Raw genomic sequence first — 25,846 nt, 5'->3', positions numbered from 1 at the left:
ATATATATATATATATATATATATATATATACAGTATATATATATATATATATATATATATATATATATAATTATTATTATTATTATTCTTAATCATTCTCATTTTTACGAAATGACATCGATTCTTAAATCCCAAGAATCGATGAGTCTAGCTGGTTTCAGTTGATGAATGGAAAGTTGTAGCGCATCTCCTATCCATTAAATCGTAGTAAGCTTTGTGATTTGTTACTTTTATAATTAAACAAAGTCTCAGAATTCAAATTCTGTCCATTCTATTATAGTATATTATTTCAAACGATAAATGACGTTTTGGCGCTGTTTAATGTGGAGTGACAGATCGCTGACGTTGTAGCGCCTCAGTTCAAGAGAAGCAGCAACGTGAGACGCATGTGAACCGATCGTCTCCTCAGCTTTGACACAGTTTCAGCATGAAATAAGCATGAATAAACACTGAAGGTATGTTAACAGAAAGAGTACAGCTTACCGAAGTCTGTATTATGTGTCACGTAATCGCTTATTCAGTGTTTTCACAGAAAGAGGCTAATACAACAGCTCATGTAACGTCGTATTTACCTCAGGAAAAAAATTTTTTCGCTGACCGTAAACTCCTTAGTCAGGTAGAAAAATTAACTATAGAGAGGAGCATTCTACTAAATATATGCACCATATAACATATTCATTATAACTTTTACTGTTCGTCATTGTTTAATTAATGTTTGAATAAATCCATTAAGTTTATATATATATATATATGTATATATGTGACCCTGGACCACAAAACCAGTCATAAGTAGCACGGGTATATTTGTAGCAATAGCCAAAATTATCGCTTTTTCTTTTATGCCAAAAATCATTAGCATATTAAGTAAAGATCATGTTCCATGAAGATATTTTGTAAATTTTCTACCGTAAATATATAAAAACTTGATTTTTGATTAGTAATATGCATTGCTAAGAACTTCATTTGGACAACTTTTAAGGCGATTTTCTCAATATTTAGATTTTTTTGCACCCTCAGATTCCAGGTTTTCAAATAGTTGTATCTCAGACAAACATTGTCCTACAATCAGTTACAGTACATGGCAAAGTTTCTCAGTGTATATATATATATATATATATATATATATATATATATATATATACAAAATAATGAACACTGAATCAAATCGTCAAATTTGTGGTAAAACCTTGCCCTAATTTATAGTGTTAAAATGTTTTGGACATGATTCTAACTTTCTGAATATTGATGACTTTATTGATTGCTACATGCACATTTAAATGATATATTTTAGTTATGAATGGATAGTAAAGAACAAATAAAAACATTATTTGAAAAGATACACACTCAAAGTTTGGGATAAGTAGAAGTTAATACTTTCATTCAGCAAGGATGCACTAAATCAATCAAAAGTGACAATGAAGCTGTTTATAATGTCACAAATGATTTCTGTTGCAAATAAATGTTCTTTCGAAAATATATCAAGTTTTCCATAAAAATGTTAAGCACCACAACTGTTTTCAGCATCGATATTAATAAGAAAGGTTTCTTGAGCACCAAATCAGCATATTAAAATCATTTTTGAAGGATGATGTGACTGAATGCTTCAGTAAGGGTAAAAAATAGACTAACAAGAATAAATTACATTTTTAAATATATTAAATTTTAACGGAAAAAAGTTGTTTTAGAGGCTGGTTTTATGAATGCATTTTAGGCTTTTTGTTCCGTTACCTATTCATTCCAGGGATTTGTAGTTCAAATATACAATTATGGTCAAAAGTTTACATATAGTTCATATGCAACTATTACAGAAGGTTTAAACACTCACTGATGCTCCAGAAGAAAAAAATGATTAAGAGCTGGGGGTGTAAACTTTTGAACAGTATGTAAACATTTTTCTTATTTTGCCTAAATATCATATTTTTTTGTGTAGTACTACCCTTCAGAAGCTACAGAAGATACATGTTTCCCAGAAGACAAAATTAGTTAAATTTACCCTGATTTTCAAATTCAAAAAGTTCTCACCCCTGGCTCTTAATGCATCGTGTTTCCTTATGAAGCATAAGTGAGTGTTTGAATCTTTTGTAATAGTTGTCATTGTTGGAAATGGTTCAAATATGGAGTGTGTCTAATATGGAGTTACACTCATTGTGGATCTAAAATGGAGCTGTGAATCTTCATTTAATGGCATTTTTCTTCTGATTGCTGACAATGAAGGTGATAGAGAGAAAGATGTGCAGAAAGAATCTGTCATACTACAGAAAAAGTGAGAATCTCTCAGATGCTGTGTTCACATCCTTTGTGCCAATTCAATGGGTTTGCAGTGTGTGGGACACCTCCGTATGACGTTTCTCAAATTGTGTGGAGCATTTCCAAGAAGACAGTAGAAAAAAAAACTGTATACTGTATTTATAACTGTTTGAGGAGCTTGTCATTGTTTTTGCAGTTGTATTTGTTGATGCTAGCGATGCAGAAAGTCAATGTCCATACGTATGCGGAACATTGAGACGTGAGCAACAGGTCTGCTCAGGCTGGGAGTCTTCCAGGTCTTGCACATGCTTGGATGAGATGAGGGCTGACAGCGAGAGAGAGAGGGTGAACCTGTCACCGGGAACTGGTCTCCACGGGTGTATTGTTTCACAGGAGCTAATTAACCCTAGGAAATAATTACACAAATATGCAAATGCTGTTTAGATAAGTGTGGGCTCTATCAGAGGAGGTAGTCAATCATAGGGGAAGGGTTGGAGGGAGTCGGTGGTCTGTGTGTGCTTGCGTGTGCGTGTGGGCCAGGTGTCAGACGCTGTGCCGGGGTGATAAGGGGAGGGGGATGTTACCTGGTTTTATGTGGCATCACCCTTGTGCAATAGTGGAGACTTCATTTATTGAAACACACACACTTGCACCGACAGAACATAACATTCAGTTTTATGTTTGCTTCACCATAATATAACCTTACAAGATGCACTCTTGAAATTGCATTAGTAATTTGTAACTTCTGTGTTGCAAATATTTCCCAGTGAAACATTTTGTGGTCAATGGATTTAACTATTATTACTGTTGAGCAAATTTAAGCTTTTGTCTTGTTTTATTTTATTTCATGTTTGGTTTTTGTGTGTGTTATTTTTTATCATGTTTTTTGTGTGTTGTTTATTTATCTATCTATTTATTTTATTTTATAATGTTTATTTACTTTAGTTTTTTTTTTACATGTTTTTTTCATGTTTTATTTGTTTATTTTTATCATTATTTTATTTTCTTTATCATGTTTGTTATTTGTTTATTTTTATTTTGTTTTGTTTTATTGTGTTTTGTTTTGCCTTTTGTTTTGTAATGTTTGTTCTTTTGTTTTGTTTTATTTATTTGTATTTTGTTTTGTATTTTGTTTTGTTTTATTATTTTTGTACCGTGTTGTTTTGTTTTTGTTTTATCATGTTTGTTTGTATTTTATTTTATTTTTTATCATGTTTGCTTTTTGTGTGTGTTTTGTTTTATCATGTATGGTTTTTTTTTGTGTGTATTTTATTTTATTTTGTTTTGTTTAGTTTTTATGTTTTGTTTATCGTATTTGTTTTTTTGGTGTTTATTTTTTATTTATATTATTATTTTTTAATTTATTAATTTAATTTTGTTTTTTGTGTTTTATTTTTTTATTTTGATTTAATAATTTTATTTTGTTTTGTTTTATCATTGTTTGGTTGTTTTATTTATTTTATTTTATTTATTTAAAAAACACTACCTTAGCAATATCTGTTTAGCAGTAATCAAATGAAAACACCAGTAAATTTTTTTCATTTATGTATTTATTTATTGATTTATTTTTAACAGTCATAAAGATTGCAATGAAACTGTATATAAATGTTTGTTTTTAAATACTATTTTATTTAGTTAGTGTATAGACTTGAGGGTGGAATCTTCTGACTTATGCCTGCTAGGGTTGCACGGTATACCGGTACTACGGTAGTATCGCGATACTAAAGCTTAAAAATACCCGCGGTGCCAATGCATTTTTGAAACGGTAGTATCGTCCACACGGTAGTACCGTAAGATATTTTGTATGCACGACAGGAACACTGTTTAAAACGTTCATTTGAACATGCACGCCAGCAGAAACATTACAAGTTGATTGGCAAAATGTCTTTCTGCTGTGCTTTGTGTAGTACAGGCTGTCTCTACACTTAATATGGTATCCAGTGTTTCCAGACGCTTCAGTTCAGTTTGAAATGAGAAGTTGCACGCGCACGTCGTTGTTCACGCTGCAGCTTATGAGAAGAGAGGGTCTGATTTAGACTGATGTTATTTAAAAATAGCAGCTCAAGAATCAATTATTCAAAAATATTTTACAAGAAAGTATTTTCGTATTTTTATTCATTTGCCCACTCTTAGAACACGTGTAATAATTCGTTTCTGGAAGCATCTTTGCGAGCACGAATGCAATTCCATTCATTAACATAGTGGCTTTGCAATTGGTTCTTATCAATCATTGTATATATATTTTTTCAACATTATAAATTAATATGTTTAAATATACAAGCTGATAACTTGAAAATTTCAAGATATGCGAGCAAAAAATGCTCCTGACAGTTCAGCACGATGAGCAAGACGAGCAAGATGTTTTAGTTTCGTTTCTGTGTTCGAATCCGAATCCGCGTTGGTTTGGGTGAATCACTGATTCTCTAAGCCATTCATAAAAACAGTTATTTGATTCACTCATAAATGATTCAGACGTTTTGAAAGAATCGTTTGAACGACTCAGTGATTCAATCATGAACACTGCTGCCATCTGCTGGCGGTTTTAAGTTTCCCATCATATTATTTTCCAACAAATTTCTATATTCAGAGTTTTGAATTTAAAATATTAATCTTATACCATTATTTATGCAATTATAAGTACAGTCTAAATGTATAAATACTATCTAAATGTCACTCCATGCAGCTTTTGTGCAGTGCTCAGATGAGTTTTGTTTACATGATTTTTAATGGATAACAGTAGCCAGTCATTCATTCACATTGATAAAGTATTCAGAGAAAAATCTTGTCTGTTTTGATTTACATCTTTTTATTTATGAAATTGATTCATTTTGTAGAATTAAATTTTAAATGAACGAATACTGCATGGTATCGTGATACTACTTGGTATCGTGATACTTCAACTGGTATAGTATCGTAAGTCATTTTTATGGTATCGTGACAACCCTAATGCCTGCCACTTTTTGTGTTTTTTTCGCCACCTACATGGCCTTGGTTACATCAGCAGAATAAAATAGTTGCTTCAGAGGTGGAGAAAGTTCTTATTTTAATGAAAGATTGCAAATAGAAGCGCTTTTTCATCTTTAGAGTATCATGTACTGATGAATGGTGTACAATAAGACCAGGGACTTTTATATAGCAAATGGATATAAACTAATTAGCGACCGCTACACCTCTTTGTGGCCGTGTGTCCGGGCCTGCGTGTGTGAGCACTGAGAGCTTTATGAATATGAAATGCGCTGCACTGTGATGATGACTCAGCTTTGGTTCTTCAAACCGCTTTGATGTCTGAGGGTGCGAGAGAAAGACACGCAGACTCGTCCCCGTTTTCACCGCCCTGCACCCACCTCCCAAGCGTCCACGGAGATCTGGGCTCAGCGCTTTCCGCCAGTTGCATCACGCCGTAACCCCCCCTCCCACCAGCCTGTTTATTTACTTTCATATTTGTGTCCCCTCGCCAACACAAGCCATCTCGGTGACAGGAAATCTCTTCCCTCCTGCCAGCTCCTTCAGCTCTAATTCACTTATTATTGTGCTTTTCAAAAAGCTAATCAATGTGGGAGAGCTGATGCAAGATCATGAGAGAAAGGCTAAACACAGGGCAAGGCTGCAAACTTTCAGGAGCTGATTGCGACAAGGCCGGCTCTTTATATCATGCGGCTGTATAGCCGCCGTATTCTCCGTTTTATGTTAGCGACACCCACGTTCGCTCACTTGTTGCTAGCGATTTTCCTCTAATTTAGTTGTTATTCTGCATTTAAACGATTGCCGTATTTGCAAACAAACACACAGATCGATGTTGCATGCGCCAGTGAATGAATGAATGCCCTTTTTCTTCTCTCTCTCTCTCGCCTCGCATTCGTAGAGCGTTATAACCCCAGGCCAGTGTTAATTACGAGTGTTGTGTTTGTGCCCTGCTTGTGTGACCTTCCCATGTAGGCCGATTATGTGTTTATCGCTCGTATATAGGCCGTATTGATCAGTCAGTGGGGTACAAATTAAGATTTAAACTTGACGTCACACAATCTATTGAGTTTTGCATTGGAGGCATTTGCAGTATGCAAGATTCATTGATTGAGTAAGATATATTTAACTGAGTGAATGCGGCTGTGTGTGAGTTTATGGGTGCACGTCTTCAGGCAGTCTTTAACTTAAAGGTCAAACCTTTTGTATTTATTATATTTTCTAAATGTAAAATGTGTTTTACTGCATGTTATATTATTATATTTTATATAAATATATATTTTGATTTAAATATCAGTAAGTTAATTAAAAAGGGGAATCCACATGATTTTCATCATATGATGAATCGGTTCTCATTATTTCACTATGAAGTTTTTGATCCCTAAAATAGGTGCATTTTAAAAAGGTACTGTTTGTTGCAGAACCTGTTTGTTGTATGAACATCTATAATTGCTTACTAGAATATTAAAAGGGATAATGTCAATATTTTTTAGTTCTAGGATTTTTTAATAACACAGCTATGTCATAATTATTCAACCCCCTTCATTATTCAACATTGCTGTTTTTAAGTCACTTATTTGTATGGTGGGGAACAAAATTGTCTTAAAACACAATTAAGCTGTTAGAAGCTCTATTAAAAAACAGAACTAGCTTGAGCTGTTATACATACATGCAAGATGAAAGGAGGAAAAACACTTCAATGCAGAGTATAAGAAGAACACTAGACAGGGCATCTTGCCAAATGCCACTCTTGACCAAGAAGAACATAAAAGGCAGACTCGAACATGTTAAAATTCATTTGGATAGACCTATGTTCTGGAAGAGTGTTTTATGGAGTGTTGTGACCAAAATTAAACTTTTTTGGCCCATGAATCAGCAGTATGTCTGGTGCAAAAAAGGAATATAAGCAGAACACCATCTCTATGATCAAACATGGAGGTGGATCGGTCTTGTTATGGGGGGATTTTACTGTTGCTGTAAGGGGAAATCGAGTCTGTGTGAAGGACATCATGGATTCTTTGAAATATTTGGCCATTTTGGCAAGAATTGTAATGCCTTTGGTGCAGAGACTGAAGCTGATGATCAATGGACTTTCCTGCAGGACAATCATACAAAATATACATCCAAACCTACTATTGCTTGGTTCAGGAATCAGTCATAGAATTTACTCCAGATTTAATTCTCATTGAAAATATTTGGTTGAATTTAAAGAAAGCAGTGGCAAAGTGAAAACCAAAGACTATTAGTGATTTGGAAGCTTTTTCAGGCGAGGAATGGGCCAAAATTGCAGTAGAAAGACGACAGAAGCCTCTTAGCATTCATTGGTGGTTTTAAAGAATAGACAATTATGCACAAAATTTGAGTTTTGGGGGTTGAATAATTTTGAACATAAATGTTTACAGCCAATTAGAATTTTATTATGATTCATCAACGTTACATTCTCAGAATCATTCAAATGTGAATTATTTTTTGTTGAAGTATTTTTATAAAATGTTGTTCTCCGCAGCTAAATGTCTTGCAGGTCAAGGGGGTTGATTTTCATTTCAACTGTATTTATATTTTAAATCATTTAAAAACATGATTTTAAACTTTTCTACTGACCCTTTAGCACTCCCTTGTTTTGTTTTAAAATTTCAAGGAAAATTGTATTTCTTATTATGTGACCGGTTTAACTTCGGTTATTCCCACTCTGTCTTTACAGGAAAACAGCACTCCAGAAGAGCACACACTCTACGTGTGGGACCACTTCATCTCTAAGTCACTTGCGAAAAATGTCTTCATCGTGGCACACAGCTATGGTGGCTTATCATTCGTGAATTTGGTAAGTATTTGTTAGAGGTTATTATTATGAAAAGCCCTTGCCTTCACTCCCTCAACACACACACACACACACAGTTGTCTTTACCAGTGGGAAAAGCAGCAGAAGAGAGCGCGAAATGATTAAAAATAAATAACGCTTAGTTTCTTTGAGAAAGTGCGGCTTTTGTAAACAATCCAGTTCATCCTTGTCCTAAGGCACTATCCACTTCCTTGAGCAGGAGGGTGGGATGAAGAAAGAATGAGAAACTGCAATGAGAGCCACAGCTCTGTTAAAGCAAGAAGTCGAATATGCATAACATCAGACCCCGAGAGAAAAGAAAGAGATGTCATGATAGATGGGCACTCAGTTTCAAAATTTTTAGAGAGTACATGCTAAAGTCAGAATGAGAGAAGATTTCTTACATTGTCTCTCATTTAGACAAAAAAAAAAGTTTTGCTTGAATAGGGTTACTGCACCCCAAATCATCATCATTTTTTTTTTAATTTGAGCAATTATTAGGCAACTAGATAACATTATTTTTCGATTTAACCTTATATTAGTAAAATTATGTTTTAAAGGTGACATACAGTATCATGAAAATCTGACTTTTTCCACGTTTAAGTGCTATAATCAGGTCCTGATGCATCTACCAACCTAGAAAACGTGAAAAAGAACAATCCAGTAAATTTTTTGGTAAGCCTTTCGTTTTAGTTTTAGTTTAGTTTTAGTTTAGGAAATCTTATTATAATATTACCGCTACTTAATCTGCATGTTTCCACCCACAGCGCCGCCATTTTGTTTTTGCAAGTCACAATGGTGTACCAGTTCTAACGCCATGGCAAAAGTTCGAGCAAAGCATGCTATCTGTTCTGTTTTTGGTTGCACAGATGAGTCCCAGCCTCAGAGGAGACAAGAAAGCTGTGGATTTATTGATTTATTTACTGTATATTACGCTGCTGCCACACAAATCTAATATAAACATGCAATTTCTTTGCCAGCTGTTTACCTTAACAAACATAACCGTTTTTTTTTTGTTTTTTTTTGGTAACTCCTGTTTGTTTTTTACATAAACTTGTGTGTATTTGACCGTTTAAGTGCAATAAGACATGAAAGAGAACTTAGTTTAGTACTCACATGCTGTGTGACAGCTGCTTTGTGCGCATGCTTTTGATGTGTGCGCTCAGAAAACCATATATCAGAAGTTTAAACTAATATGGTTTAAAATGCATGATTTCAGTGCGATAGACATGATAATCATAACCAAACAGATGTTTTTTTAGCAGAATATCTGAGGAACGAGCTGTAAAGGCACAGCCTTATTCTGGAAAAGGGGGTGGGGAAGCAGCAGCTCATTTGCATTTAAAGAGACATGCATTAAAACAGCGTGTTTTAGCTTCCACTCCCAAAAGGCATTTTCAAAATCATATAATAACTGATCTGTGTGGCATTTTGAGCTGAAACTTCACAGACACATTCTGGGGACACCATCTTGTAAAAAGAAGCATAACTAATTAAAAAAAAAACATATAATAATTGTCTGTAATCTCATAACATTTTGACATTCAAAACATTTTGTGGCCAGTATAGACATCTTTATTTTCTGTGCCTTTCATGAACCTCCTGGTTGATGAATCTGTCATTTTATTTGCCTGTTCAAAGATAGTTATTGTTTTCCCTCACTGTACATATCAAATTTGAGAAGATCTCTCCTGTACCTGTAGGTTAGAGCAGTGGTTCTCAATCCTGGTCCTGGGGGACCCCTGCTCTGCACATTTTGCATGTCTCCCTTATTTAACACACCTGTTGAGATCATCAGCTTGTTAGGAGAGAGATACATAAACTGAACTAATGAGCTGATGATTTCAATCAGGTTTGTTAAATAAGGGAGACATGCAAAATGTGCAGAGCAGGGGTCCCCCAGCACCAGGATTGAGAACCACTGGGTTAGAGCTTTGTCCTGCATTAGGATCATTGTCTTATTGCATTATTTTGAATCGTTTCAATGTTCGAACAAAGCGACTTAAAGAAACTGGTAGTAGTCGGGACTTGGCAGTTGATTTTCAGTCCTTCTGTCACCTGAAAGGGCCCAAAGATGTACATTTTTATGTTTGAGAATTGGTGGCCCTGGATGTTTAAAGGTTCTTTGTGGCTTCACGTTTCATTCTTTTATTGTAAATTAGCACTTTTTTTATTTTAACAGAGCCGAATATGCTTAAATATACTGCCAAGTTTGAAGTCACTGATTGCAAGTGGGAATTGGTTGTTGTATTTCACGTGATTGATCTCAACTCGGCAAGAACGTTTCCGGAGAATAATGTTTTGGTCTGTTTCTCACACAAAGCTATTGTATGATTTTACAAGACTTGAAATCTAGTGTATAAGTCTTATGAGCTACTTTTACTGTGCTATATTGTCCTTGACAGCTAATGCTTCATTATATGGCGGAGCTTATTAAGATTATTTCCTTTTGTTTTTCATGGAAGAAGTCCGTACTTGTTTTAAATGACACAAAACTCAAATGATGACCAAATTTTCATTCTTTTTATAAACCAACCCTTTACCTCAACCTCGTGAACTTCAGTTTTTATCTACGTACCCTATGTTACATCACCTCCAGGGTCAAGGGTCAGGTACCTTGTCACAATCTCTATTCTAGGTGTGCGCATTGTAAGGACAACTTCTTCAGGGGCACTCTGGCAAACCTTTGACCTAACATAAGCACACACTTTCTTGCTTTCTTTCTTCACCTACATGGGAGCACTTTTCATGAACCTGTTCCACTTTTCTTTTTAAAAGAGAGAAGGGAGGGTGTAGCGGATGGCCACGACTTAGCATTCCTCTGATAATTCCAGGAATATGTGTTTTTATTTGAGGCAGGAGTCTCTGTGTTTCGTAATTTGAATATAACTGTTAAATATTTATGTGGCGTTGTGGCCGTGACAGCCCCTCGCTGGTGGAGGCATGGCGGTCTTCCTCCAGAGATCTGTTTAGCCGTCTTTCTCTGAAGCATCCCTGTTTTTTTCCCCCCTTTTTTCGCTTCCAAACACACACACACAGGCGAAATGCTCACTTACACACACTATTTCATATACAAACCATGCTCATGCCTTTTCATTGGCTTGGTTATCTCAATGATATGGAGTGGCAGGTGTATCCTGATGAAATGGATCAGCAGAACTTCAAATATCTCAAGTATGAGCTATATATTTTTGTTTATTTAACATTTTATACTGACTAACAAGTATTTCATTGACAGTAACCCTGTCTAATGAGAGGGTCAATCATGTGACTTAGTGTGAATAGGTCTTAAAATTGGTTCAAGTTAGATCATTAGAGGCCAAGATGGCGAAGGTGGACACAAAGACTCGAGTTGAGGAGAAAAAACTTTGACTCGTCATAACAGATTGCCTGAAAACAGGCCGTCTGTGGCTTAATTACTGTTCTCTTTAACTCCTAACAAACACGTTTCTGATCAGGCACATCAAACACAGGCCGATTAATGTCTTCAGCATGCCGCCTCTCTCTCCCTCTCTTTTCTTTTCATTGAAATTCGATTTCTTTTCGAAGGCAGTATGTAGTAATTATAGATACATCAAAGTGTGCCTTTAAGTAAGAGTGGTGCGTCAGGGTTGGATAGCTTTATGTCAGGGCTCACTCCTCCATCTCTGTGTTCCTGTTTCAACAGTCTCTGTTTCTTGTCATATCTGTGCCATGAATTCTGAGTTTGAGGAGACAGTAGACAAACTGTTCTCTCTTCACTGTCTGCCACTCTGTATTTTCCTTATTCTGGTTCTATGGCTGCATTTGAATTCCTGTTGCTTCATAGTATGTACTGAATTTGAACTTATCAACCATTAATGTGTAGTATGAATACTTTACCAGATAGACTACATCCACCATGTTTACATGTTGCTGTTTTTTTTTTGTGTTTGCTTCACTAAAAGAAACGACTCAATGGAAACATTTGTTCGGGAATTGTATTAAATTAGTTGTGCAGTATATGTTTGGGAACCTTAGTAAAGTATGTGTTTAAATCACTAAAAACAATTGGATATTAAGAGTCCTTGTTTCATGAATCAGACTACACTAGCTGCACAGTATGTTTGATTCACAAAAGATTTCTGACTCAGAGTCATTTGTTTGGGAATTGACTGCACTAGTTGTACAGTATGTGTTTGATTCACTAAAAAATCTGACTCATTAGAACCAGTTGTTTGGGAATCTGACAGTACTAGATGGACAGTATATTTTTGATTCACTAAAAAGATCTGACTCATTAGAATCATTTGTTTGAGAACAGGGATGGAAATTAACTTTTTTGTCCACCGGCCAGTGTGGCTGGTGGATTTCAAAATCTATCAGCCACTAAATGTTTTTACCAGCCACTTTATGTTTTTAACCGACAATGTGTAGCTGCATGTGAAAATTAATACTACAAGATCTACTATACTTTAGCTGTTTGACATTTTCACCGAATTTTTCTATCATGATACAGAGCTATCTTCACAACTACACAACTTATAGCCCACATACTATAACAGCCTAGATATTTTATGTAGCCTAATTTGTGCGCATTGGGGAGTCGCTCTCTAAACAGGGTATTAAAGTTGCTTTTGAATGCGCGTGCGCGTTTTACTTTTGGTTTCGTTTTTACTATAGCGTGAAACTCTCGGCAGCGTAGAGCGTGCATTCTAAAATACAAGAGATTACTTAACAAAACCATTTGGGTGGACACCAACGGGATTTTGAAAAGCGTGTCCCCAGTGGAAATTACGCCCCTGTGTGAGTGGAACTCTGCCGCCGAGTTATCATCTGATGTGAATGAATGCCGCGTTGTACAGTATATTGAGAAAGACGAGCCATGAATTGCATCTGACAAAATGTGCGCTGTAGCACGAAATACAATGTATTTCTTCAAAAGCAGATTGTAAAGATATTTTAACAGACCTCTTAACGCCTGTGATGTATCACCACATTTTTTTTGAAGGTGTGCCTCCGCTAAAAGTTTCACGCGGTCGTTTAAACGAAACCAAAAGTAAAACCCGCACGTGCTTTCAAAAGCTATTTGCATTTAGAGAGCGACTCCCCAATGCGCGCAAATTAAGCTACATAAAATATCTAGGCTGTTATTAATATGTGGTCCATAATGAGTTGTGTAGTGTAGATAGCTCTGTATCATGCTTGGAAAATTCGGTCTCTATTAGCACTTTGAATATTAAAAGAGTAGTACTTTGATTGGGCCAGATTTATGGACCAGCAGAGCAATGGAACCATATATGAGCATGACGATCCATTAACCCATCAACTGTTACTCCCATTTTTGAACAGAGACGTGAAAATGTAAAATTGAAGCTTAAATCTTTATAATTCATGGACAAGAACATTTAGTAATATGATTTTGATGAACATTTTCCATGTTAATGCAATGTCTGATTTAAAAATGGCATTCCAAAAAGGATGAATTTTGAAATTTCAAGTTTTCATCTGATATATCATTTCTTATTATTTCTAAAGTGTAATAGGGAAAAAGGCAACAAGAAAGTCTGTTTGTGAAAAAGGTCAGAACTCCTGTTATAAAGGTAGATTTTTGAGGTGCACTCTTGTCATAAATTAATCTATGAAAATCTTGTCATAAATTATTTTCCTACATAATTTGTAACACACAAAAAAATGTCAAATATCTATTTAGGAGCCTTAGACCTTTCCAACAATATATAGTTTGTCATGATTAGATTAGGATGTATTTGTAAAATGGTGAAGCAAACTTTGCCATCCCACAGAGAGGATGGTGACAACCACAAAATGTTGATAGGCTAGTGTTTCTAGCTAAGAATCTTTAAATCACTTTACTCTGACAGAATACCTTTCTATGTTTATTTTTTTTAATGTTTAATGGTGATTTTTTTTGGGGAATCTGACTGCACAAGTTGTACAGGATGTGTTTGATTCACTAAAAAATTCTGACTCTTAAGAATCATTTGTTTGGGAATCGGACTACACTGATTAGGCTGTCTGTTTCAGACTGTAGATTTAGTAGCTTTGTTGTGGTGCATTGAATTAATATACATGCTAAAAAAAAAAAAACTAAATTAGCGTGGTTTTCCGTCCACATCAGCACATGAGAATGCTTCTTAGAAAGCAGAAAGCTGTTCTACTGCATTTTTTCTCAAATCTGCCGACTCATTACACTCATCTGCGCCACGGGATAGCAAAATGTGCACATCAGAATCTTAGGACATTCCAGTTTCATTTTGTAGAACCATGTTGGCTTGCCACTTGATGTCCAGTGTAAAATCTGGGTCCTGAAGCAAATCTACTTGCGATGTGCTCTCCTTCATCTTACCTGATCATACCTGTCCCATATCCTTCTCCTTCTCCATCTGATCTTGTTTGATTGCTGCAGCGGCGGCTCCAGCGTTTGCTTTCATCTATGAGTCTAGCTGGAGGCCTGTGAGAGCAGCCGTCAGGGCAGAGCTCAGCTCTGCGTAACCTTCCTGACTCTCTGCCAGAGAAAAGAGCAGCCGGATTGGAGAAGATGGGGCACATTATGTAACGAGTTATGCAATCATACATCTGCCTCCCAGTGCACCAGTGTGTGGGTGCCCACAGCTTAGATGAAATAAGCGGATCAAATGTACATGTGTCATTGTGCACTCATAGATTCAGGTAAGCACTTGTGTGTGTAGATCAGGGTCTAAATCACTTTAATTACAGTTTACAAGTAATAAGATATTAGAGGTTGTTATATTGTAAACATAATTGTTGGGTCCTGATGGAGAATCATCAGAGCTCAGTTTCTCAATAACCACTTCACTCTGAGGTGCTGCAGTGTACACTCCAAGAATTTGGTTTCTCTTCCATGCTTGAATTATGAAATTGGCCTGTAGCACAGTCAACTGAACTTCAGAATACCAGATTTTGTTTAAGCTTTCTTATTGTTGGTAACACTTTAGAGTATAGGGACCAATTCTTACTATTAACTAGTTGCTTTTTAGCATGCCTATTATTAACATATTGCATGTTTATTGGTACTTATAAAGCAAATATTCTACATCTCTAATCCTGCCCAATACCTAAACTATTAATAAGCAGCAAAGTAGGAATTTATTGAGGCAAGAGTCATAATTAATGGTTTGTCAATAGTGATAATTGTACCTTAAAACAAAGTGTGACCTTATTGTTTCTTAAACAGTCTCTCTCTCTTTCTTTCTTTCTTGCTTCTAACATGTATGTTATGCTGGTTTGTCTTAATACTTTAAGACTGCAGTCTTAAACACAGCTCTGCTGACTGTAAAACCTTCTCCCTGGACAAGCGAAGCGGGTCTGATATCTTGCTGATTCACTTGCTGCAGACTGATATGAAATATGAAACATTTACAACTGCAGAGATTTCTGTCCACCTCACCTCGAATATTAGACTCTCTCTCTCTATTTTTCTTTCGAAATCACACAAAAGTGACACTATTTTTGTATGTCTGTATGTATAACTACAGTTTAAAGGTTTTGGGTCTGTAAGACCTTTTAAATCTTTTAAAAGAAGTCTGTTATGCTCGGCAAGGCTGCATTTATTTAATCAAAAATACAGCGAAAACAGAAAATTGTAAAATATCATTACAATTTTAAATAACTGTTATTGGTTTTAATGCAAAGATCAAATTTTAGCAGCTGTTAACCCAGTTTTCAGTGTCACATGATCCTTTAGAAATCAAGAAACATTTCTTCTTATTATTGTAGACAACAGTCATGATGCATAATATTTTTATGTAATCGGTACCTGACAGTGTACAAATCTGGATTGCATGAAGAGGACAGTATGCACTGTCAAAGAGAACTGAGGTAAAACAGTTTATATTTGACCTTTTTTCACTCTGCCGTGGTTATCCCTCGAGAAAATGTCATAAATGGAGGAGTATTGTTGCCATAACTTTACAAACATTTTCTCCATAGTAAAATTCCACTTAGCAGACCAATACCATTTTCTCTTATTCGATTTGGCTTGTTTGTAAGAATGAAGGCACTTCTGTGCTCCAATTGGCCATTGTCATAGATTCAGATTCAGTACGAGTAGTAAACAAAACCGCGCATCTGTTTAAATTGAATTCATATTTAAATAGGGCTTAATATTTACAAATGTTAGTCCATTTAGCGGTTTGATTTAAGTGTAATGACCTACTTTTGATTAATTTATCCAAACTTTGACTAACTCTGTTACATTCCGCATTTAACTGTAAATTCCATTTTTATGACTAGATTCCGCGATTTCGTCCACATTTACCCGCACTGGCTCTTTGGTCCAGTCTAAAATACTGCCAAACAGCAGACATACTTCTAGCACGTTTGTATTTCTTCTTCGCTGCTCTAAACAGTGTTTGCCTGTGGTAACACAGCACAACTTGCTGTGTTTTCATTTTGTGTAGCGAAGAAGAACTGACTTACGCTAGCCAGTGTTGCCAAGTCCGCAGATTTCCCGCGGAGTTGAGCTACTTTATCACTGTTGCCGCGGGTTGTTTTTCATGTCCGCGGGTTGAAGCGACCCCAATTACTTAATATTTAGCCCCCAAAATGCTAATTCTGTTTCACAAAAGGTTCTTTGTGCGAAAGAAGGTTCTTCAGATTATTAAAAGGTAAGAAATAGATGGTTCTTTAAAGAACCTTTGACTGAACGGTTCTTTGTGGAACCAAAAATGGTTCTTCTATGGCATCACTTGAAGAACCCTTTAAAGAACCATTATTTTTAAGAGTGTACTCGACGATGCAGATGCTGTAGTCATTGTAGTCTGAACCTGGGTAAAACTGTGCTACATTTTTTTCAAGAATATTTAAAGAATAAATTGTTAAAAATAACAGCATTTATTTAAAATAGAAATCTTTGTAACGTTATAAATGGCTTTACTATCACTTTTGATAAAATGAATGCTCCGTACAAGTATTATTTTTTTCATAACATAATTTTTTTTGTATTTTATCCATAAATTCAGATTTATTGCAATGAATTTGATATAAATTTGTGATGATATTGACTAGTCCTAGTGTTTTTTTTTTTTTTTTCTGTAAACTGATTCAAATGGCTGCCATCGTATGAAGCTCAGACTTTTTGATATTGGTTTGAACGCTGTTGATCAGGTCTGACAGGGTGTGATGGTGAACTGGGTTCAAGTCCTGATTGGATGATTCACACCACAGACCCTGGCGTTTTTGAAAATTCCCCTGATTAACAACAAACATTCGTCCCAGACCCTGTGTGTGGATCGTTTCTGTAGCTTGAAAAGAGATCCTGACAATCAACATTGTAAAAGATTTCCCCCACTGTGGATTGTCTCTTTCCTTTTTACCTCCTCCCAGGCATTGTTTTCTTTATCTGCCTGTTTGTGCCATTTTCTGTTATTTATTTATTTATTAATTTATTTGATTTATGACGGCCCGCTTCAAACCCAATTTTTCCCTCCTGGACTTCTGTTGGGAGGGATTCACCAGAGAAAAAGCTTTGACTACAGCTCGGCAGTGGCTTATTTATGTATTTCCGGCTCATTTTGTCATTAATTTCTGTTTGTTTTTAGAAGATGACGAGCAATCTAGCAAGCACAGATTGTTGCTGGAGAATGGAAGCCCGTCTGCATGCGGCTTTTAATTGATATCAATTTGCCGTCCAGGTGTGTTACGCTGAAACAGGGTCACAGAGGGGGTGGAGTTCTGTGTGTGCTGAGAATAATTAGCTTTCCATCTCACTGTCTACATACACACCAGATCCGTTTAAAATGCTATTTTTTATGCAAACACTGTAACATGGTTGTACAAATGCATTCATTATTTTTGTAAGCGATGCTTACTTTGAGAGTGTTTTCTTCTATTATTTTTTAGAAACAATACATTTGTCACTGACCAAAAAGTAGTTTACAATATAACACGCTGAAGATTAATAATAGTAATAATAATAATTGTAATAATGTTTTTTTTTAATTACAATTATTTGTGTCTGCTAATACAAAACTGCTTATTTGTACAGCCAAATCATAGTTTTGTGAATTTAAAGTGTAGGTGTTTGTGTTTATCATGAAGGAAATGTGAGTGTCAGCTGTTTTGGATTAAATGAGTTCTGACGCTGCTCAGTAAATGTTGTTAGACGTTTTTATGAGTATGTCTGTTCATTACAGATCCACCTCAAGAGAACGTTATATTAAGCATATGGCACCTTGGTAAAATGGAAATAGTCGCTGCGTTTTATTGACTATATAAAGACCATATAGACACTCTGTCTGTTAAATATTACAAAGAAGAACAGATCTCCAGGCAAGATCTTCTGTCTTATGAACAAATTTTTTCACACACAGCAACTTCAATATTCCACATTTATTGTCAAATCCAAAAGCACATCAATGGAGTTTATTCATGTTGTGTTGTAGGACAATTATGTTGTGGTGTCACTCTCTTGTATTGTATTTTTTAGCATAATTATTTTGTGTCACAGCATATTTCTGTTGCTTTGTGGCGTAGATCCGATTTGTTGGGTTATTCTGTTGTGTTTGTGCTTATATCTAATGTATTGTGGCATAATTCTGTGTGATTTGGTTGTTCCGACTTACTGCCATTATATTGTGGTTTACGTATGTTGTGTAGTGACAATTCACTTGTGTACTGGCTTGTTTTTGTGGTGTTCTGGCTTATATCCTTATGATTTATTTCCATTGTTTAGTGGCATAACTGGTGTGTTGTTGCTATATTGCCTTTGTATTGTGTTGTATTAAGTTATTTTGTCTTATTTTATCATTTGTAGTGGTGTATTTCTCTTTTTCTGTTGTCTTCAGATGTATTTACCATTGTGTTTTGTCTAATTTATCTTGTGTTGTGTCATAAATTTGTTTTGCGATTTCATTTGCTGTTACTTTGTTGTTTGTGGCTTGTTTCCGTTCATTTTCAAGTTTTGTTTGCTTTTCTAATTCCGTTGAGTTGTGTGTTATTGCCATTGTGTTGTGGCAGTGTATTGTTTTCATGGCATAATTCTAGTGTCTTGTGACTCCTTTGTATTGTGTTGAATTTTTGGTGCGTTTTGTGTGTTATTTCCATTGTATTATGGCTTATTTGTGCGTGTGGTGTCATTCTGTTGTGCTGTTTTTTAATTATTTTTTTATTGTTGGTTGTGCTCACTGCAAAAAATGATTTTCTCACTTAGTATTTTTGTCTTGTTTTCTAATATAAATATCTAAAAATTCTTGATTCGGGATGCATTTACTTGACAAGATATTTTATCCTGTTTTTTGAAAAAAAAAAAAAAATCTAAATTTTGTTAAAGCAAGCAAAAATATCGGCCAATGGGGTGAGAAAAATAATCCTAATTCAAAAGCTAAGACTTGATCATCTTGGCAGATATTTTTGCTTGCTTTAAGCAAAAACTAACAAATTTTAGATTTTTTCCCCCCCAGATAACAGGAAAAAATATCTTAAGTCATTTTACTTGTAAAGTAAATGCATACTGAATCATGAATTTTTAGATATTTATACTAGAAAACAAGACAAAAATACTAAGTAAGAAAATCATTTTTTGCAGTGCTGTGATTCATGTTTGCTAGTGTGTTGTGTCTTAATTCTGATTAGTTGTGGCCTAAATAACTTTTGTGTATAGTGTATTATTTCAGTTATTGTAGCATAAATCTGATGTTGTGGCTTAGTCTCATTGTTTTGTGTTGTATTTCCACTTTGTTGTCTTCTTCTCTCTTTTTTTTTTTTTTTGTATTGCCGCTTATTGTGCTGTGGTTTACTGTTGTATCATATCTTAAAACGGCTGCATTTTCAACTTTAGTATTGTTGTGCATCCCTGGGCGGCCGCAGTTATGAGAGGTCAACCTTATGCGTTTAACTCAGCCTCTCTCTCCGTCTGTCTCTCTCCCTCCCTCTCTCATTTTTTTCCTCCCCCACTTCATCTTTTCTCTGTCACAAGCTTAATTAGCCGCTGCTTGTTAACAGGCTCAGAGAGTTTAGCGCATAAACATGGATGGAGGGATAAATTCACGCCGGAACGAGCGCACGATAAGAGAAATCACCCCGCTCCACTATTTCTATAAATAAACTATCAGCAAACGCCTGTGTGGAGTGGCCTATCTTCACACCGACGATAAGACACGCTCCAGGAATGTGTGCGTCTGTGTGTCCAGAATACACTTTGAAGTGAGAAGAGACTTTGATTTGATGTGTAACTCGGAGATTGCGGCGTGCGCGCCAGTGTTTATGCGTCTGCGCTGACATAGACGTGTTTGTTATGCCTGCTTATTGTCTGTCATCTTCTGTGTGGTTCATCTGGATGAAATCATTTGCATGTGAATGTATATCGCTATGAGTACCGCCTAATAGAATATGCAATTATGTATTACAATAAGCCATTGAACATCCGTGATGAGCCCTGTCATGGTTTGACAGACATATTTCAGACGTCTGTTTGACACTTCTTTTCGTCCCATGCTAATGTAAAATAGCCTTTATATAGTTGTTTTAGCTTTCTGTTGTGTTTAGCATCTATGTCACGCTACCGTTTTGAATACTTCAACCTCATTTCCAAGTCTAAATGTACCAGTGTGTGTATGCTGTCCGCAGCCAACGACTATAATCAAGTGCCCACTTTAATCCGGTCTGTCCATCTCGATGTACAGACCGAGCTCTTCGCTTTCGCACATGTGCCTCTGCCGCTAGTTAAAGAGTTCACAGTGAAATCTAAAGGGGTTCATCATTACATATTTAGTGGGCAGGCATTTGATATAGCTGTAAGGTTTTTAATGCAGCGCCCCATTGATCTGACGCACATGTTGGCTCCCGGGGTTACCGGACGTGCCTCCATTTGCATAAGGGCCCTGGGCAAGGTTCCTCTCACGCATTGATTGGCTTGTCCTAGGGAACCTCGCATCGCCTCCCCACATTGATCACTTTGTTTTTTTTTTCCCTGAGATAGTGCTATGCAGAGTTCACCTCAAACGCATCCTCCCCAACCTGCAGGAGGAAGGAGTGTGGGAGAGAGAAGAGGAAGAAACTTTGCCGCCAATATCTTAATAGTCGCTGCGCTGAGGGGTATCAAGTTCGAGGGAAGGGTCATGTGATGTGTATTCATGTCTCGGTATCGAACATGGTTTAGAGTTACAGCACACGCGTATACAGAGCGCATAGACTTTATACTTATCGCTTAGTCATACACTCATACATTTTTTAGCATTATATTCATTCTGCTCTCCCTGAGGTCTGCTTATAATCTTAGTCAAGGTTGTTTTGCACTAAAACAGCTGAATTTTATTTTTCTGACTGTTTTTCACCTTCTGAAACTATGAATCTCTGCTATTTAGATGTAGTGCTGCTGAATCTGGAGCAAATTGGAAACAAAAGTATGTATTTTAGATGTCGGAATGACAGGTTATGGATTTTTTTTTTATGATGAGAGAATACAATTGGGTACGGAGAAGTATTAAATGTGACCCTGGACCACAAAACCAGATTTTGAGAGCTTGTCAGTGATTTACGTCTCTGTGTATTACTTGCCGCTCCAGCTGAACGCACGTGATGGAGATTTACTACTAATCAAAGTACCGGCTTCATTTACTAAACGCGCCTCACAACGTCGTGTGATTAATCGTGCAGCCCTAGTATGGGTCAAAATTATCGATTTTTCTTTTATGCCAAAAATCATTATTCAGTGAAGATTATGTTCCATAAAGATACTTTGAAAATTTCCTACCGTAAATATATCAAAATGTAATTTTTGATTAGTAATATGCATTGCTAAGAACTTCATTTGGACAACTTTAAAGGCGATTTTCTCAACCTTTCTTTTATTTGCACCCTCATATTACAGATATTCAAATTGTTGTATCTCAGCCAATTGTCCTATTCTAACAAACCATATGCCAATCGAAAGCTAATTATATAAGCTTACTTTTAAATAATTGACACTTATGACTGGTTTTGTGGTCCAGGGTTACATATTAAGTCAGATTGGTCGAACTGATTGGAGAATCAGTCTAAATCAAATAGAACTCAGGAGTCATAGTGTTGGTTATGCAATTTATTTGAATTATATTGAATCTGTTCAAATTGTTCTCTCTTGCTGTACAGTTTTTTTAATACATTACTATTAAAAGTAGACTCTAACCTTGAAAATAGTCACAGTACTTTTAGATTTGTTGCCGATATCAATACAGTTAGTGCCACCCTATCTTTCAGTGTTGTGTTAATGTATTCACTCTTATTTGTATGTATATTTTAGTTTTAAATCAGTATATACACTACCATTTCAAAGTTGAAGGTGAGTAAATGTTTATATTTATTTTCCACAAGGATGCATTAAATCAAAAAAAGTTACAGTAAGCATCTGTGATGTAAAAAAACATTTTTATTTCAAATAAAAATGAAATAAAATCACGGTTATATCACGATTTTCACCAAAATACTGTTTTCAGCATTGATAACCAGAGTTGCTGAAATTTACTTTTGAAAGTAATGCATTACAATATTGCGTTACTTCCTAAAAAAGTAACTAATTACGTTAGTTACTTTTTATGGAAAGTAATGCGTTACATTACTTTTGCGATACTTTTTCTCAACTGGGCTGGTCTTGCTTGTTTGTTTTTAATAAAAAAAGTTATATTTTTTGCAAACTCAGCGATAAAAAAGTAAAAGTGATGTTTACCTAAAGTAATTTTGCTTATTAATATGGTTAAACTAGATCATCGAAGGTCAGCAGTAAGCAGTAAGCAGTAAGACGTTGGTTAATAATTTGGGATTAAATAGATAAGGGATATTTGTGTTATTTAACATTTTATTTATTTATTAGTTTGCATTTCACTTTGAGGTAAACTGAATCTGTAAATACATGTTCACATTTAGTCTAGTACTGCAGTATCTATCATGTTTACATAGCACACCCCATGCCTCCGCACTTATTTCCGATTTCTCTCAACATAGGGACAGAAGATCTGTCAGCCAGTAAATGGGAAAACAAAGTAACTGGTGTTACTTGTTTGGTTAAGTAATTCAGATATTGTCTTCTAATTTAAAAAGTAATGCAATACTTTACTAGTTACTTGAAAAAAAGTAATCAGATTACATAACTTGCGAACTTAACCCCCAACCCTGTTGATAACACGTTTCTAGAGAACCAATTCAGCATATTAGAATGATTTCTTAAAGATCACGTGACACTAAATAATCCAGCTCTGCCATCACAGGAATACATTTAATTTTAAAATACACTAAAATAGAAAACAGTTATTTTAAATTGTAATAGTATTTCACAAGTTTCTGTTTAAAAGCATTAGTACGTTTTACTGACCTCAAAGCTTTGAATGGTAGTGCAGTCTTTCTAGATTTAGGCAGGAAGTTATTGAGTTCCAAAAGTTTCAGTATCCTAAATATATTAGAACGATAATAGAGACTTTCTCTTCACTTGCAGGTCATCTTTAACAGAGTTGAACACACCACTCTTCTTCCTCTCGATTTTGATTTCCTCTTGGAGGGCTTTGTGTGCCGCACATGACCTCAGGAACAAACAAATCCCTCTTTCACCTTTCCACACGCTTTTCCTTCCTTCCATCTCTCTCCCTCCGAGCCTACGGCAAGGTCTGCACACGGGACTAAGGGTAGTCCAGGAGGACAGCATCCCCTCTCTGTTTCCTCCATCTTTCTCATTTGATTTTCACCTTCTCTTTCTCTCTGTCTCTCTCGCTCTCATACACACATTCTTTGTTCTTTCTGCTTGTGCTTTGTCTCCACTTCATGATTGGAAGCCTTACACTGTGTCCTAACCAGGCGTGACATGATAAAGCAATAACAATAACAGATAAATCAGTATCAGCTATCTATTCCACTTTAATTCAGCTAAAGTTTTTGTTATGACTGAGCACAACAAGCAGTGAACAAAAGGTCAGTTTATCAATTGCTTGGTAGTGATGAATAGTGAAATCTGGTCCAAAAGCATCTTCTGTTATACAATGTACATGAAACAACATACAGTCAAACTAAAAATTCTGAAACACCTTTTCTCACTTTATCAGTTTATTTGCTATAGTTTGGAAAAAGGTAATAAAATATGACAAGAACTGTGTCCAAACAAATTCTTCTTGATAATGTCAGATAACTTTAACCAAAAATTCAGACAACTGTTAGTATGACAATATTTAAACAGCTATCAATACTTTGTTGCCTGATTACCAATCAATGTTTAATTTTGTTCAGTCTCTGGTGTAAAAAAGGTTGCATTAGCAATTAATGAAAAAACACATAAGGAAAACATTGTCAGGTCTAAATAATTTTTGGTCCCAAATTTTCATCAGTTTTACTGGTAGTCCTCTGTATGAAGAATTTTTGTTTATAATATGTCACACTTTACTTTATTTTGCTATCCTCACTTACATAATGAACATAGTGTCCTGCACCCAATAGTAATAAATATCAAAAATTATATCTGGTGTCTGAATAATTTTGGTTTGACTGTATCTTCTAAATGGTAGTGAATTTGTTGCATCGTGCAACATGTTTAAGTTTGCTAGAATCATTCTGGTTAGGACAAACGTTGTGTACAAGCAGCCACTATTTACAACCAGGATTGCTGCATAATAAGGGTAGTTTATGAAAAAAGAAAATACTGTCAACATTTACATCTCATGTCATTTCAAACCAGTATGTCTTACATTTTTCTTTGGAATACACACACACACACGCAAAATGTTGGTTACCATTGACTTCCACTGTATGGACATTTTTTTCTTTTTTGTTCCAGATAATAAAGCCATACAGGTTTAGAATGACATTGAGAGCGATCAAGTGATGAGAGAGTATAAATTTTTGCATGCTCTTTCTCTTCAAGGAAAGAGCTTAAATTGAGCCAGGATGATGTGGACATTCAAAAATGATAAAAAAAAGGAGCAATATTCCATATTCAGGAAAACAAGAGGCCAGAAAGAAAGAAAAACAGCTGTAAAAGTGCTCTTCTGAAAGAAAACCACCACCCTTCACAAATGTCACTGAACTCTGCACCTTCAGAGGATGTTGGATATCGGTTTCTCCATCAGCTTCAGATGTTTTACCTTCCAAGTATGCTTTTTTCTCATTCCTCCGTCTCTCATTCAGCATTCTGCTTTTCTCTCCTTATGTGATTTAAAAAACTGATTGGATGTCAGCGTGTTTTATAGCGACGTGAGCTCACCGAGTCAAACACCTTCGGCCAGATTTCTCGCCATCTCTCTCTCCACATGTCATAAGAGAGCATTCTGGGTATTCATAATATCACACATCTCCATTCAGTGCCGATTATTCTATAGATTTGGACCTACTGTGGAAGTCTGCTCGCCTCCGCAGTGCTCCTGCGGGGAGAGACGCAAGCTTCCTCGTTCTGAACACGTAGTCAAATCCTGTTTGAATCTTTTACGAGACCTTTTTTTTTAAACTCTATATTTTAGTTATGTACCTGCGGTAAAACATATTTAATTTTTAAGCCCGGGAAGCCGACACTGAAAAGAGATGAACTGTTTTATGTGCCGTTTTAAGGTTTTATGTGCTGTGAATTACGGTGGGTTGTGTGAAATACTGGAGAGTCGGTGAAGGGAGCATCAACAGCTCGTGGTGTTCTTTTGATGTCATCTTAAGACATATGACTGTGGTGCTGGTGTGGGGTTGCGTCCCACTGCGGGTGCCTGTGGGTTTTTACTGGTCATAAAAGCGTGCACATACCTGAAGTCAGACTGAGATGGAACCTCCATGTATGTGAGATGTAGGCCCTCAGCGGAGTGGGACGTTAATATGAGCAATATGATTGTATCAGCACTGGATGCGGCTGCAAGTGTATAACTGGACTATTTAGAAGTTTCTCA

The 25,846-nt window shown here is 35.8% G+C and overlaps 1 protein-coding gene across 2 annotated transcripts in view; it reads left to right on the top strand.

Annotated features, from left to right (window-relative positions):
- Nucleotides 1-25,846, top strand: part of arb2a (ARB2 cotranscriptional regulator A) — a 206,052-nt gene that overhangs the window by 94,705 nt on the left and 85,501 nt on the right. For both annotated transcript variants that reach the window (XM_073840323.1, XM_073840324.1), the window contains exon 8: nucleotides 7,911-8,030. In XM_073840323.1, coding sequence (XP_073696424.1) covers nucleotides 7,911-8,030 — 120 coding nt within the window. The remainder of the gene's footprint in view (nucleotides 1-7,910; nucleotides 8,031-25,846) is intronic.

Source organism: Garra rufa, chromosome 5, assembly GCF_049309525.1.
Source record: "Garra rufa chromosome 5, GarRuf1.0, whole genome shotgun sequence".
In the NCBI taxonomy this organism is placed as follows: domain Eukaryota; kingdom Metazoa; phylum Chordata; class Actinopteri; order Cypriniformes; family Cyprinidae; genus Garra; species Garra rufa.
This window is presented reverse-complemented; position numbering and strand designations above follow the sequence as displayed.